Source organism: Mya arenaria, chromosome 9 (genome assembly GCF_026914265.1).
Source record: "Mya arenaria isolate MELC-2E11 chromosome 9, ASM2691426v1".
NCBI classification, from domain to species: domain Eukaryota; kingdom Metazoa; phylum Mollusca; class Bivalvia; order Myida; family Myidae; genus Mya; species Mya arenaria.
The window spans coordinates 57,296,397-57,312,173 of NC_069130.1; the positions used below are offsets into that span (position 1 = coordinate 57,296,397).

Below are 15,777 nucleotides of genomic sequence, written 5' to 3' on the forward strand. Positions count from 1 at the left end.
AATAGTCAAGCTAAAAATTGATAGGAACATACCATCTGTATGCAGACAAAACATGGAAACGAACAACATAGCAAATGAAAAGTGTTTTGTACAAACGAAAAGTTTATGGTCAGTTTGTGGTACATCTCATATTTAAAACAAGTGATAGTTTGTTTGCTCCTCCTCATAATGATTGCCATGGCAACAGGGCAATGGTCCATTTAGAACGTCTGAATGTTCTTCAGGATAGTGGCTTGAAGGCATGTTACATCACAGCTGAGTACATCAATACCCTCATGGCTGCCGTTAAAGGAAGTTTGGAAGCATATTACTCCCTAGAAATTGGTTAAAACTTCCACTTGGAAGTACAAAAACGTCCACAATTTTGAAGAAAACTTCCTTATTTGAAAGCTTGGAAGTTGAAAATATCGAAACCTGGTATCAATATTACTTTTATGGTCACAATTTCAATTAGTCTTGAAGGTAAAATGAATTATTATAATATAATTCTGAATAAGTTTAGTTGTGTTTTATATACAAGTTGTAAAACAGTGGGAAAAATAATTATATTCGGGAGACTTAAACTTCCAAATTTCACAGAAATACTTCCCATATTGATAGACAGGAAGTTCATACTTCCTGTTACAAATTCTTAATGGAAGCCCTGACCATGTTGGTGTTGACTTCCTGGAGGCTTCATTTTTCTGAAAGTACCACATGTATACATAGTCATTTATATTCATTGCATGATAGAATTAGGAAGTGATTACAACACAACTTTTGGAACTTAATAGAAATTCTAGTTTTATTTTATGTGTGCTGAAATTTCTAAGTAGTTGTTCATTTTACATGCACACACAAACAGATGTCATTTGAAGGTGAAATGGTGGGAACTGATCCACTTCTGAAAAATGCATGTATTAAAAGTATGATTGAAAAAGGAAATTAATTAAGTGAAAGGACTGATTTTGTGGAATTGATTCTGTTGTAATGACAATGTGAGTTGTACCTTGACCTTTGGGAAGGGATGTGGGCATTGCTCATGATAACTAGCCATTATGGGCCGAATGAAATTTATATCCCTTGATACCGATACTTGACACATTCAGAGACAGGACATGAATTCATTGACTTTGCTTATTTGTTTATATATATATATGATAGTCTTGTATGGTTTATGAGCTGAACGCTAGAGTTTCCTGGCATATAGATGTAATTTGGTCTGATCTTTGGTGATACTTTGGATTGAAAAAGTAACATACTAGAAGTACACATTGAGAGCTCTTGTGCTATTGTGAAAATAAGTTAAAGAAACTGTGTCAATCTAAAGGTTTAGTTATCTTTATTGTTAATTGATTGTGTTGCATCCTTCAGAATTACCAAGAATTTGGTGGAAGCGGTATGGAAATCACTCCTTTCATTAAAATAACAAGACAATTAACAATTCCAACTTATGCTTTATTTTACTAACTATGTAGTTAATGAAATATTTAGTTTATTAGCATGATAATAAGTTAGAAATTCATGGTTTATAACACAATTCTTATACACTGTGTGTATACCACGTGATAAATTGCGTCATAAATCTTGTACGTCGGAAGGCAATATTTTGCTTCGAATGAAGACTTAAAATAATGATAACTTTTCATTTTCTTTACCATTTTAAATGAAACATAGCGCAGTCTATGCAGCTTACGGAGCCCCGTTATTGGTCTTTTACCAAATTTTGATTGAGAGTTTAGTTTCTTATACAACACTTCGACAAACCTTTTCACGATACGGCCGTCTGACGGAGCACTGTCAAAACATTGTTTGGGAAACAGGTTTGTCGAATTGTTTGATGAAACTAATCACCTTATCAAACTTCGGTTATAAAAAAGGTGGGGCTCTTTAAGCTGCATAGACTGGCCTTTGTTTCCTTTAAAATAGTGAAGTAAGCGAAAAGTTATCTTTGATTTAAGTCTTTATTTTAAGCAAGATATTGCCTTTCGACGTAGCATATATGACGTAATTTATCACGTGGTATACACACACTGTTATAACGTTTCTATGGTGTAATGGAACAAAATGTACATACAAAGTTCATATTTCAATCTGAGCAATAAATCAATTAATTGTATTGTAGTCATAACTTAGTTGAGTTAAATTTTGGTGTAGACTTATATCCCTTCAGATCCTGTTGTGTCATTGTTCACCAATGCTCGTGTTGACTTTGAAGAAAATGTTCAAAGAATTGTGTTACAGACTATGAACAAAATCAAAAAAGGTAAATACCTCTGAGTTCCATGAAACTCGTTGTAAATTGTGTCATGTCTTTTATTTTAACTATAATAATATAATGTATAAAACAGTTTAAATTCAAAAATAGTTTACTTAATGTAAATATCTTGTAAGGTTTGGACTCTGGTTCGGATACAAACGTATTTCTATTCTATTATTACAGCCCCAGATATATTCAAAGACTGGCTGCGACCATGGCTCTCTGAATGGAAGCCTGGTAAATATTAGCCAATCAATCTTTTGTTTTGATATTCTGTAATATTCAGTTATTACAGCATCTCAATGTCTGTTGTTAACGTGTGTTAATAAATATAGTATATTTGAAATGTCATCGATATCATTATTTGTTGTAGTGCCGTGCTGTGTGTCACTCGATTAATGTCCGTAAACCATTGAACCTTGTTCCTCTAAACAGATTTATCGTATTTCTTGGCTTCTTAGCTCGTCTCTTTAAATTCCCATTGTATTGTATGCGATAACACTTGAAATTGGCACAGTCAAGTACAAACGTAACGATGATAGACCATTGACAAATAGAATCTGAATCGAGAAAGGAAAGTATAGTGATTTTGAGAGCATTAACTTCGTGTCGCTTGAATCATTAAAAAATGTCAACTCAAACCATTCCAAGATGAAACCAGGAAATGGAAGCTACAGGGTCAAGCTAAGTAGCGTTGCATTTGAACAATAGTCTGTTTAATGGTCAGGTCATTGTCACTTATGGTCGTCTTCATGGTGGTGTAATGGTCACATATTGTTGTCATCATGGTGGGGTCATGGTCACAGATGGTGTCATCATGATGGGGTCATGGTCACAGATGGTGTCATCATGGTGAGGTCATGGTCACTTATGGTTGTCATCATGGTGGGGTCATGGTCAGAGACGGTGCCATCATGGTGGGGTCAAAGTCACATATGGTATCATCATGGTGGGGTCATGGTCACAGATGGTGACATCATGGTGGGGTCATGGTCACATATGGTGTCATGATGGTGCGGTCATTGCCACATATGATGTCATCATGGTGTGGTCATGATCACTTATGGTTGTCATCATGGTGTTGGCATGATCACATATTGTGTCCAAATGGTGGGGTCATGGTCACAGATGGTGTCATCATGGTTGGGTCATGGTCACATATTGTGTCATCATATGACGGGTTCATGGTCACAAATGGTGTCATCATGGTACGGTCATAGTCACATATTGTGTGTACTTAATAGACCCATCTATTACGTAAGAGACCCCATCAATAATATAAGAGACCCCATCTATTACGTAAGAAACCCCATCTAAAATCATTCCTTAAATGGCTTTGGAGAACATTAATAAGAATTCGTTTCAATCACAGTAGCATGATAAAAACAAGTATATTGTTTGCCAGGATGGTTTATGAATGCATGAGTAAATATAAGATATTACAAAGGGATATGACTACACATCATCATAAGGTCACATCAAGGTCATTGAGCAGACACATATTTTCTATTTTAGTTACAGCAACCTTGAGTTTTTACCTTGACCTCATGATCCCTATATTCGAACCCCATTCAGCTGGCTATGCACCATATTTTAAGCTATATAGCGGAAAACGTTGTTCTTTTTAGCAACCTTAATGCAACGATAATGCACGTGTCTTTCAGTGAGTTGTTAACTTATAAAACAAACGCATATTATTTTTGTTACATTGGAATTATAAATTTAGTATTTACTCACGCGATTTACATGACAAGGCATTTTTTAAATGTGTTGATTTATCTCCAAAACTGGCGATCTGCACTCGGAAAACAATAACAATACATTTTATTCACCAAAACAAGGTATTTGCACAAAAGAGTACGGTATAAAATCGGAGTTTTGAAGAAAATAGTGCATTAAGTGAATCGGTAAGCCTAGTAAGAACGTGCATTGTTTTCACGAGATATTTTAATACAGACATTATTTTCATCTAAAACAAGCGTCATCGTAAACAAGCAATTGCTCTGCATTCGGTGCACACGGTCGTTTTAATAAAAATCGTTGAACATATAGAAAACAATGTTTATACTCACCGAATCGAGGACATTTTTCATCACCAAACAGGTAACCTGGACGCACCTGCCATTACTGCCCTTGAGTAAGTCGCGTCCTTTTTTAATGTTATTCCAACTGTAAACGCAGTACATTTTAGTCTGGTTCCCTGCTTACTGATATTTCATACAGTACGATAACGATAGTGTTAGGGGAAGGGACTCCAGACTAAGTACATTATTGATGCGCATTAAAGAGGAGGAAGAAGAAGGAGGAAGGTCATTTCACATCGAATAAGCCTTACGGCCCATGAGGACAAACACAAATTACGAATATTTACAATGGTACATACATAATTAGGAGAAGGAACACAATAATTGTTTAAACAATGCTCTGGAGAAAAAAACGTATACTAGTAAGTAAACATTGCAAATGCTGTATACATTATTATTACATACATATTTTTATTATTATTATCATCATCATCATTATTATACTGTCACAGTAGTATAAAAATGTACGTCAGAGTTGAATTTATAACAAAATGATTTAAAGGTAATTCCATAATGGAATAAGATATTATTATGATGATTACATATATGGAAGTATAACAGTTAAATGATTTATACATATACATATTTTCGTTTTCATCAGTTTATAAATTATATGAGTTTAAACCGATTTACATAATTATCTTGTCGAAAACGGAAGTGTGTCAAGGACTCTTAACATGGTCGATAATCAAATACATAAACACAATATTTATACTGCGTAATAAATGCAAAGATGAAAATGAAAGATGTTTACATAACGTAACAGATACATTAAAAAAATGATATGAGCTGTAAGCTGTATATCAATTTTAAATTAGTTTGTGAGGTTGCCAATAAAGTGTTTGATAATAATAACAATTATTAACGAATGATAAAACAAGAAAAGCTAACGATGACTCACGGTCAAATTGACAAACAACAGTTACTTTTTTATTTGCAGTAGTCCATGCATGGCTATGATCACAGATTATGGAAATAAGTCATTTTAATATGTGAGTATACACATGATTTAGAAAACAAATGATAAAATAAATATCTCTATATATGCAATGATCGTATCGCTCAAGACTATTATTGGCAAACATGTTTCACTGTTATTTTATGATGATGTTCGAGCTGTGCTATTGTGCACGTGCGTGCAGTGCCGCAATGCTCTGGTTTTGACGTGACGACCGGTCTCGCGTTTTCTGTCAACGTCATCAACAACTGCTTCTTCTCCTGCATTCATTTTGTCCTGTAGCGTAAAGTTATGCACTATCAAAGCCCAGTTGCCAAATAAGAGCCTCGACGCTTTAAGACAACACACATATTACTGCTATCAAAACTTTGTCATTGGGCAACCACATAAGCACGGTCAGAGAAAACTAAGTAAATTTCAAAAGTTGAATCTAAATGGTACTGTTGCATTCACTGACAGTTGTTCACACAGGTGATACACGTGACACAATTATCAGGAATATGTATACCAGTGCTTTAGTCAACAGGATTGACAAAACAGGTACTTTAGAACAAAATAATTATCAAGAACTACATGGATTGCAATATTTATCAATAGGCAAGGATGAATGTAAGGGCATGTGAGCCAGACTTATAAACGAGCATTTTGGCAATTTTGTTGGATTTAAGTTGGTCGTTTTATAAACAAGATCCTTATTTTTGCCCTGTTTTTTGTTTTTTTAATATTGTTGATTGCAAGCATCTGTGGCATCCTTTTCTGTTGAATAATAGTCTTTTGTAAGTATTGCGGGCGCCTAATATTTCTAGAGAAATACCAACGGACATATATGGCGCACCAAATAGCTCAAAATTGTACGATCCTCAATGGGTATACTAGACAATATTCAGCTGTATTTTAATAATAAAGCGTTGTTTAACTCAAACAAACTGGACTCTCTGCTAGCTCAAAAGAGACGCGAATTGAATGGAAAACCAGTATACCAATTTTAAGTGAAATAAGAAAATGTTCTGTTGTGTTTACCGGCTGCATCATAGGAGATAGAAGCTTGCAAAAAATAGATGAACTAAAAAACTTTCCACTGATTGGATGGAGGAATGAACGAGGGTGCACATTTCTATTAGGGTGAAGAATCAACGGGGTTTTCACATGGGTCACCACGGTTAAAACCGATGTAAACATACAAGTGTATTAAAATATATGTCCGTACATGTACGTCTTAAGCAAGACATACATGTTATATGATGAGTATCATTAGTATCTATATATTTGTATATGCTTTCCGGTAGTTTATAGAGATTTATCAGTGGAATGAACATAATATTTCACCGTTTCAAACAGTAAAAATAACAATATGATATTTTTCACTGTTTTGAAATTGAAGCCCATTCTCACTTCCAGATCAAACATCAGCGCAAACAGAGCTGGGACACAATTTCAACGAACCCGAAATGACTTCTTAGAAAAGTGTGGCCACAACTTAGTAAATTGTCAAAACGGCAAATCTGTGAGAGTGCAGCTTTACCTGATAATAAAATACAATAACATGGAATGGCGTTTTAAATACTGTTTGTAGTATTTGTCAATGTATGTAACGGAAGTCTAGCAGGAAAAACAACAATCAAATTTTAGCTGATCTAAATATGTAAACAAAACCTGAACATAATTCAAGTTTTAGCGGAATTTCGGTTAATTGAAATCATGATACCCAGGAAATAGTGGGTAGTGCCATGGGGTCAAGCCCAGCAGCCTAAAACAACAATGGTTCTGTTTAAAGGCACAATGACGAAGGCCTAACAGTGACACTGAGATACTCATAACGCCACAAGACAATGCACACTGATCACAATCATTACGAGCATGTATAATATCGTTATGAAACATTGGGGTTACCGTCTAAGTATGGTCAGTGAGTATAGGGGCTTCAACCGCTTTATGTACAAGCGCTCAACGTTGCACTTCTCCGTACGTTGATTCTTTATCCATCTAAAGTACAAGTCCATTTACTTGTGCGGCGAGCCGCAGTTCGACATGCAGATGGTTGCGATTGATTTGCAGCAAGTACCTTAATTATTGAACGAAATGTCTCACTTATTGAAATGTCCATGGGTGTCCATACACAAAAACAGTCACACTAGAACAGCTATTACTCCTATTCCAAGTTGTATATTTATGGTCTTAGTTGGCGTGAAATATGAAACCATAATACATATGTGGGACAAATGTTAAATAAAACTAGATTTATACCATTAATATTTTTTACGTAATCCCTAAACCAAAAATAGCATAATAGTTTTGATTGTTAAATAAGACTCTTCTTACAATCGACACTAAACAGCAACGAAACCACAATGTGGTCACACCACAAACCACAAACTCGATCATGACGTCAATAGTGCCCTTGATTCGAAAATTGATATCAGTTAAGATTATTTATTTACAAATGGCACGTATGAGCGACGCAATAAGTATACGTTTCGTTTTAACTTGAACATGATATGTAATATGGTTAAAACTTGAAAATTTAATCAATTTATCATGCAATAAGATTAAGGGTAAACTTTATATTTAAAAAATATTTATACCAAAGACGTACACACCCGAGTAGAAAAATGCCGCAACAACTGCAGTTAGGCTTATGTAGCAATATTGTTTAATTCAGAAGGGTCCTTCGGAAGAAGGAATACACAAAACAAGATACAAATCTTGGTGTGTGATAGCAACGGAAGGTGTAACAATCTCGAAAACCAAAGAATCACTACGCCGTAGTAGTGAGGACATTTTTCATGATACCTAAAATAGTTACGCGTATCTAAAATAGTTTAGTTGATAAACAATACACGTCATAATATTAAGATACTGGAATAGACCACGTTACATGTGACATTAATTGTCGTCTGATATGCTGCCTCGTTTTTTACACAAAAAGAGCGATTCAAAATTTAAATTAAAAGTTAAACAAAAGTTCAAATCTGTGATTGTATGAGTCGACAAAAGTTCAAATCTGTGATTGTATGAGTCGACAAATGTTCAAATCTGTGATTGTATGAGTCGACAAATGTTCAAATCTGTGATTGTATGAGTCGACAAAAGTTCAAATCTGTGATTGTATGAGTCGACAAAAGTTCAAATCTGTGATTGTATGAGTCGACAAAAGTTCAAATCTGTGATTGTATGAGTCGACAAAAGTTCAAATCTGTGATTGTATGAGTCGACAAATGTTCAAATCTGTGATTGTATGAGTCGACAAAAGTTCAAATCTGTGATTGTATGAGTCGACAAATGTTCAAATCTGTGATTGTATGAGTCGACAAATGTTCAAAATTTATTTGAAAAAAGTCACAAAAAACAAACGTCCTTTATAAATCTCACGAAGATATATAAACGAACTTCTGTAATTCAGTAAATTCATGCAATATAAACTATCCAACGATATATTGAATTTCATCGAGGCTCTTATTCAGCTCTTGTTATTAGGACTATATAGCGCGTACGTGCAATACACGCTTTATTTGAATGTAAACATACTGTTTATCTTTATTACCAAAGTCGATAAAGGGATTGACGCAACTGTTCATATTTATAAATATGGCTGCACATCTGGGTGAATCTGTAGTGCCGTTAATGACATTGACTGGATTGTTTCTTCATCAGCATATTGTACGTCAAGTTTAATTAAACTACTTCTTATTTTGTTGTCGTATTTCATTGAAGTTCACGAAGAGTTCATTTTGTTTAATTATCATATACATGTACATACTTTGTCAAATATCTCGTTTCTTTATTTCAGATGAACGCCGGAATGTGCATTCCCGAGATTGATTTGGATTTTTTATGTTTTAAGAATGATGAGTGGGCAACCAGAAAATGTGAGGACATACCAGCATCTGTCCAGTCCATTTCTGAAGTGCGTTTGTCTATACGGCGTTGTCCGTACCTATCTAAATGCGAATCAGCTCTTATACACACGGGATACGTTCAAGACAAACATCGGACGCCTATCTGAGGACTTGGTCAACAGAGCTTGCTCGATGACAACGGGTTGCCACGATACATGTCCTCTTATGTCAGAGACGGAGTTGCATGAGCTTGCCCGTCAACTTCATGTGTTCATGCAAAACAACTTCAATGGAGGGGAAAGACAAAAGTTCAGTTACTGGTACCATGTCCTCCTCGATGAAACTTTCCTGATTCCGAGGGAGGTTGAATTTTGTACAGCTATGATTACTGCATTCTATTCGGATGAAGTGGTTACTCAAACTGGTAAGTGGCACTTGAATTTGTTTTATTGTTTTGTAAATAAACTTGTTAAGACTGTCACCGACCAGTTTGTCAACTGAGGATTGTGCGTGAACATCCGTGTATTAAACAGGCACGGCAAAGATGTCACCGAACATTTCTTATACTGTTTGTATATGATGATAGTCTTGTATGGTTTATGAGCTGAACGCTAGAGTGTCCTGGCATATAGTTGTAATTTGGTCTGATCTTTGGTGATATTTTGGATTGAAAAAGTAACACACTAGAAGTACACATTGAGAGTTCTTATGCTATTGTGAAAATAAGTTAAAGATACTGGGTCAATCTAAAGGTTTAGTTATCTAGATTTGTTAATTGATTGTGTTGCGTCCTTACAGAATTACCTAGAATGGAAGCGGTATGAAATTCACTCCTTTCATTAAAATAACAAGTCAACTAACAATTCCTACTTATGCTTTATCTTACTAACTATGTAGTTAATGAAAGATTTACTTTATTAGCATGATAATAATTGAGAACATTTCGGATAATAACACAATTCTTATAACGTTTCTATGGGGTAATGGAACAAAAAGTACATAAAAAAGTTCATATTACAATCTGAGCAATAAATCAATTAATTGTATTGTAGTCATAACCGATATTTGAGTTAAATTTTGGTGTAGACGTAATGATAACACTTATATCCATTCAGATCCTGTTGTGTCATTGTTCGCCAATGCTCGTGTTGACTTTGAAGAAAACGTTCAAAGAACTGTATTACAGACTATCAACAAAATCAAGAAAGGTAAACGCCTCTTCTTTCCATGAAACTCGTTGGCAATTGCGCCATGTGCTGTTTTTTTAAATATAATACTATATAATGTATAAAACAGTTTTAGTTCACAAATAGGTTACTTAATGTAAATATCTGGTAAGGTTTGGACTCTGGTACGGATAAAAACGTATTTCTCTTTTATTACAGCCGCAGAGATATTCAAAGACTGGCTGCGACAATGGCTCTCTGAATGGAAGATTGGTAAATATTAGCCAGTCGATCTTTTGTTTTGATATTCAGTATTATTCAGTTAGTACAGCATCTCCATGTCTGTTGTGACTGCATTCGCTATTGTATTATTTTATTCTGCTTCATGTAGTCACCTCATTTTTACTACAGACTCTGCATTAAAAATGTACGGTAAGAGCAAGGACATTATTTGATATTGCAAGCGCACAGCTGCCCATAGTATAAAACTGGATATAATTTTAGCAGGAAATCTGTTGACCACCTAGCACATAAAACAATTAAATTGGTCAGCAGTAATTAATGGATACATTTAGACAATTAATTATTTCGGTAAGCGTTAACCAAACAAAAGAAGTAAACGTTTTCGTTCAATTGGCTGTGTTCTTTTTGAATATTATTGTGGATTTAATATGTATTTTTAAAAGTATAGTATTTGAATATATTTGTATTATACATGTAAACATATATAATTGTACTTATAATTGAACAATAAAGACTAGTATTGCCTCTATTTCACTAGTGAGCCTAGAGATGCAATATAGGGTTATTGACGATTTTGAACACACCGTGGACACACTTGTGCAGCAAGTTAAAGAAGCAGGTATGTAAACACAGTATGTCTATCTGCAATTTCTAAAATCATTTAAGTTCAAGAACTAACTAAACTCCCTTTTTAATGTTAAGGCCGTTACTCATGTTGTTTACAACTCATCTTCCAACAATCCGGGGAATGTCAACCATAATAGATAAGTATGTTTCTGCTAATTTTGAACTTAATGCATGTTCAACATTTATATGCATACCATTATTAAACCATACTACTATTTACGGAGATTACAGCTGATATGCATAACCCTTACGTGTCTTAATAAATATAGTATATTTGAAATGTAATCCAGATCAGTCTGTTGTAGTGTCATGCTGTTTGTCGCTCGATTAATGTACGTTAAGCATTGAACCGTGTTTCTCTAAACAGATGTATCGTATCTGTTTGCTTCTAAGCTCGTCTCTTTAAATCCCATTGTATTATAAACGATGACACTTGAAAATGTCTAAATTGGCACAGTCAAGTACAAACGTAACAATGATAGACCATTGACAAATAGTATCTAAATCGAGAAAATAAAGTGTAGTGATGTCGAGAGCATTAACTTCGTGTCATTTGAATTATTAAGAAAATGTAAACTCAAACCATTCCTCAATCAATAACCATACAACAGACGCCACGCTATAAGACAACTGTCATTTAAGTACAATCAAATCATCGTCATTGGTAAATGTGTGGTTAACGCATTGGCAAGATCATAGAAAACTAACTAAATGTTACTGGTGCATTTACTGACAGTGGATTTTGTTTCTCTCTCACAGGTAAGAGATGTAACAGAATGATCAGGGAAATTGTTAGCAGTGTTTCAAACAACACGATTGGCAAAGAAGGTACTTCAAGATTAGTATCTTTCATGGCCGAGAGTGTAAGATCCCGACCTGAGTGTAGTTTTTTTGCGGAAACGAGGTTTACCGAGTTTCCGCAAAACACACTGCGCAAGGGTTGGGATGAACCTACTTTACACGAGCGGCTATGGTAGATGCTTTATATCCCACCTCAGTTAAACAAAATTAAATAGAAATGTATTTTTTTGATGGAACTCTTTTGAACGTAGTGAAAATAAATGAGTATGGAGATGTGATCATTCGTGGTTGTCATGGATATGCGCTCAGTGATTCAGATTATGTTTATAGTCAAATCGGTCTTTAAATAGTTCTAAGGAGAGTGAAGCATTATTTCTTGGGTACGTGAAAAAAAATTATGGTAACATTTGAAGCGAGAAATCATTAATTAGCTTTCTAAATATTGCCACAAGACAAGGTTTCCATGATGCTACAGACGACAGTCTCCAACAAAGGAGGTAATTACAATGTGATGAGCATTAACAAGGAGTTCCATACGGGTACATGTTTTATCTTTGCCCGTGAGCAAGATAAGAATTTCTAGCATGGTTAAATTATTGGATCCACTTATCTGAGGTGGGAGAAAAAAAGCATAACGCGTAGCATTAAAGCTGCACTCTCACAGATATACCATTTTTACCACTTTATTTTTATTTTTTGTCTTGGAAAGAGCAATTTTTGGCGTAAATATCTGCAAACCAATGATATAAGATTGCTGACAAAACATCATATCGTAGATTTTCATATTTCCGTTCGAGAGTTAATGTTTTATGGCTTAAACTGTTACTAACGGTTTAAGAAAAATGCATAAAAAAACATTTTTGAACTTAAATATAAAAATCTGCGATCTGAGTTTTTGTCAGCAGTCTTATATAACTGTTTTCCATGGATTTCGCAAAAATTGGCTCTTTCTAAACAAAAAATAATAAAGTTGACAACACGTTCAATTTGTGAGAGTGCAGTTTTAAGAACTACAATGTACTTCTGAAGTTGGATGGCCTTGATAACTGTTGATGCACTTGAGGCACACATATACACGGGCAAAGGACGTGTAAATGTATATGGCCAATACAGTTATATTGCTTGATTAAAGCTCGTTGTTTTACAAATAAGGTTCTTATTTAAACCCTGGTCTTGTTGTTGATAAGTATAATAACACCACGTTATTACTTCTGCTTCATGTTGAATCAAGATGTTTTAGAAAAACAAGTATGTAAAATGCGAGTGTTTTGTTCAGATAAATATTGAAAACAACAACATCAATGCTAGATATAACAATGCCATAAACATGAATCTGACAGCTTTAATCATATAGCGCACTTTAGCAGTAAACATTCAAGATGTCAAACAAAATAATGTTGCTCAAACCCCAGGGCTCTCTGGTAACTCAGCATAGGCGCAAACAATATAAACAGTTTTAATAAGTCGTTTTTAGTGAAATATGTGCGAATTTTGTTTTGTTTTCCAGCTGCATCATCGGAGATAAAAGATAAGATTGAAGCTTGCAAAGAAGAGATTGATGGACTTGCAAAACTTGCCACTGAGAGGATGGAGGAGTACACGAGGAGGCACATCTCAACACATCATGTCGTCAGCCAGATTATGATCGCAGTCAAGGCTTGACTTTACTTGCGAGGTTATAGGGTTATAGCCATATAAATCCAGTCGACTCTAGTCTAAAGTTCCTTCCCTTAACACGATCGTTATCGTTGCCGCCATACATAATCCTACTATATAGAATTTCAGTAAGCAGGGAACAAGACAAAGTTGGTTCGTGTTCCAGTGAACTCGTTTTCACTGACTGTTTTCCGGCGGTTATATTATTTACTAGTAAAATTATGTTGATAAGTGTGTGGTCTGTATGTAATGTTTTATCTAGTTCATTGTCGTTTGAGGTCCTTGCCTTGTGACTGTACACAGGGTTTATTTTTGAATTTTTGACTACTGAGCTTGTCCCTGTAGTTTTAATTATATTATTGATTATGGATTGTTGTGCCTTTATGCGTAATCTTGGTTGTTTAGGCTACTGGGCGTTTCCCATTGATTTATCAGTATTAGACGTTATGTCTGGTATTGAAATTCATGTCCGGACAAGTACTTACAATTATGTTAAATGATCAGTGTATTAAGTTATATGTACGTGCATGTACGTCAAGACAAGACATACGTATATGTTAAATTATAAGTATCATCAGTATTTATGTATTTATCTTCAGTATATCTTCTGCAAGCTTTAATCAGTCAGGTAGGCATTACAAAGTTTCTATTGTATGTGTGTTTTTAACACGTGATCTACAGCGATGAGTCTGGCATTAAAAAACTAACAATGAGCAAAAATCGAAGTCTTTCTTACCAATTGTATTCATTCTCATACAAAACATGTGTGTTATAAAAATGTATTAGATTAGCCTATTATGACAAATGAACATTACATGTGATATACATGCATGCATGGAACTATAAAATGTGCATTTTGCAAATTATATATTTTTTTCTTCATGTTTTGCATTTCTTCCCGCGCGGCGTTTTTGGAAGTTACATTTGAATTATTTTGTTTTGTCGCACATGGGTTATGTGCAACACTATATATTATGTCAATCGTTATGTTTTAGAGGTTTACAAAATAATTATTCCAGCATTTAATTTAACCTATATAAGGTTATTTGTGTACGGATGGAAAGGATAGTTTGTTAGTGACATGTGCTTTTGCATGTAGAGCTTAGGTTCGATGACGAGGTATATCATTAATTCACATTATACTAACATTGTTACGGTATTTGACTACACCGTTCTGAAAATATATTTGATGTGACTTCAATTGAATTTTTCATATCCATGACTTTAGAACCGGAAAATGAATGCTATAGCTAATTCGATGTGTCTTTTTATGACTCTGGAACTAGACGATAATTGACATAACTTAAATTGAATGAGTCATATCCTTGACTCCGGAACTAGACAGTGCTTTATACAGCTTTAATTTGATGTCTCATATTCATGACTATCTTCTAAGCCCTCAAGACATATGTACAATATTTTTTTATGATATTTGTATTTTAAACGCTGCATATGTATACCATTTACGAGGTTTACATGTTCATATGTATTGTATTCTTATAAATATATATACTAGTATATACTCACTAACTCTTTACTTAGTTGTTTATATGTGCAATTGCCCTTGCGAGCAAACTTGTTTGTAAACGATATTGAACGTGGGAGGTTGACACGGTACAGACATTTAACAGTTGAATACTTTATTGTATACTTTCATATAGTTTTATATAACCGTTTTGTACTTGCCGCTAAATACAGTATAGAAATAAACATATGTAACATATATGATATGTTTTGTTTTAATATGTGGAAAAGTCACCGAATTGAACATTGAACAAGGTTTCAAAGTTTTATTTGCAATTCATCCGGCAGAAGGCCATGGTCCATATGGGCAAATATTATATCCAGTGTTAACAGGTGATTGCATATATACAGAACACTAGGGGATTAAGAGGGGTGCTCGCCGGCGTGCACCCCCTCTGAAATCGTCCGAGTTTACTTTTTATATCAATATGGGAAAAGGTAATAAAATACGCTCATTATGCACCCTTTACGTCTACAAATTGTTAAAATTTCCTATAGGGAGTTACCCCGTAACCCCATACAAACAGTTTATGCCATATACTTTCAGTCCTGAGGGAGGATCGCAAGTCAAAATGTTTCGCCCCTAAGCTACACACCCTCTAACGTCAATTCCTGGATCCGCCCCTGCATATACATTATTACC

General features: G+C 34.6%; 1 protein-coding gene across 5 annotated transcripts; it reads left to right on the forward strand.

Moving 5' to 3' along the window:
* Positions 1 to 4,507: 4,507 nt before the first annotated feature.
* Positions 4,508 to 15,333, forward strand: LOC128246674 (uncharacterized). Of its 5 annotated transcripts, none has more exons than XM_052964993.1 (8): positions 4,518 to 4,685; positions 5,264 to 5,315; positions 9,123 to 9,541; positions 10,233 to 10,325; positions 10,503 to 10,556; positions 11,065 to 11,145; positions 11,913 to 11,981; positions 13,462 to 15,333. In XM_052964993.1, exons 2-8 carry the CDS (start codon positions 5,293 to 5,295, stop codon positions 13,614 to 13,616), a joined length of 894 nt encoding a protein of 297 aa, XP_052820953.1. In that variant the 5' UTR covers positions 4,518 to 4,685; positions 5,264 to 5,292; the 3' UTR covers positions 13,617 to 15,333. The 5 variants fall into 5 exon arrangements, with proteins under 5 accessions (XP_052820957.1, XP_052820953.1, XP_052820956.1 ...); XM_052964996.1 differs by having other exon boundaries at positions 4,521 to 4,685; positions 9,069 to 9,541; XM_052964997.1 differs by lacking the exon at positions 11,913 to 11,981 and having other exon boundaries at positions 4,508 to 4,685.
* Positions 15,334 to 15,777: the final 444 nt, after the last annotated feature.

Coding starts and splice junctions, on each gene's coding strand:
- LOC128246674 (XM_052964993.1), top strand. CDS start 5,293: ATGGAAATAAGTCATTTTAATAT. Junction 10,326..10,502: donor TATCAACAAAATCAAGAAAG/GTAAACGCCTCT, acceptor CTTTTATTACAG/CCGCAGAGATATTCAAAGAC. Junction 11,982..13,461: donor CAACACGATTGGCAAAGAAG/GTACTTCAAGAT, acceptor TTTGTTTTCCAG/CTGCATCATCGGAGATAAAA.